Source organism: Phalaenopsis equestris, unplaced genomic scaffold, assembly GCF_001263595.1.
Source record: "Phalaenopsis equestris unplaced genomic scaffold, ASM126359v1 Scaffold191077, whole genome shotgun sequence".
NCBI lineage: Eukaryota > Viridiplantae > Streptophyta > Magnoliopsida > Asparagales > Orchidaceae > Phalaenopsis > Phalaenopsis equestris.
The window spans coordinates 1-870 of NW_018211026.1; the positions used below are offsets into that span (position 1 = coordinate 1).

An 870-nucleotide genomic window follows, 5' to 3' on the forward strand; every position below is an offset into this window, starting at 1 on the left:
GATTTTGGTTCATGCCAGGCCAAAGAACTTCTAGATCACCTGGAAAGTGTTCTATCCAATGAGCCCGTTTCTGTGAAGAGTGGCCAACATTTTGTAGAAGTAAAACCTCAGGTATATTGAAATTACAGTCTCCACCCTGGTTAATTTTCTGCAAAATGTTTCCCCTCTTATATGAAAAACTGTTTGCAGGGTGTCACAAAGGGCATAGTTGCAGAGTGCCTTCTCTCATTGATGCAGAAGAAGGACAAGCTTCCCGATTTCGTTCTATGCATTGGTGATGATAGATCTGACGAGGATATGTTTGAGGTGATCAACAGTGCAAGGGAAGGACTCACCTTATCGCCTGTCGCCGAAGTGTTCGCCTGCACCGTTGGGCAGAAGCCGAGCAAAGCAAAATATTATCTCGAGGATACGATGGAGATTATGAGAATGTTGCAGGGCCTCGCCATGGCTTCAAACCAAATGGCGCTTGTTTCTTCTTCCCAGTCTCTCAGTATTCTTCAAATCATGTAATCCATATGTCATGTATATATCTTCTTTCTGCTATATTTTATATGCTTAGGTTGATATATGTTGTGATTTGAGTTGTGCCATTGTGACTTTAGTGGGTTGAGCTGTGCTGTTCTGATGATGCGGTCAGATTTTTTTTTGTGTCAATTTTTTATTGTTTCTATGGTTAAATTTGAGAGTTTGTTCTATCTGTGGAAGCTAATTAATGGAGGAAAGTGTGAAGCTTATTATAATATCTGCTTTAATTAGTGATTATGCATTTGTTATAGACTGTCGATTACGAGCAATGGCTAGCTGGTGACATTTTTGTCTCATAATGATGATGACCATTTTTGTCTACTTGGAAGTTTGTTGATAAGT

General features: G+C 39.7%; 1 protein-coding gene across 1 annotated transcript; it reads left to right on the plus strand.

The window, feature by feature from the left end:
* Positions 1-3: 3 nt before the first annotated feature.
* On the plus strand, positions 4-700 carry LOC110034601 (alpha,alpha-trehalose-phosphate synthase [UDP-forming] 5-like; the record flags this gene model as incomplete). Its single annotated transcript, XM_020738848.1, has 2 exons — positions 4-111; positions 190-700. Coding segments are annotated over 2 exons (432 nt in total), but the record flags the coding sequence as incomplete, so codon positions are not given.
* Positions 701-870: the final 170 nt, after the last annotated feature.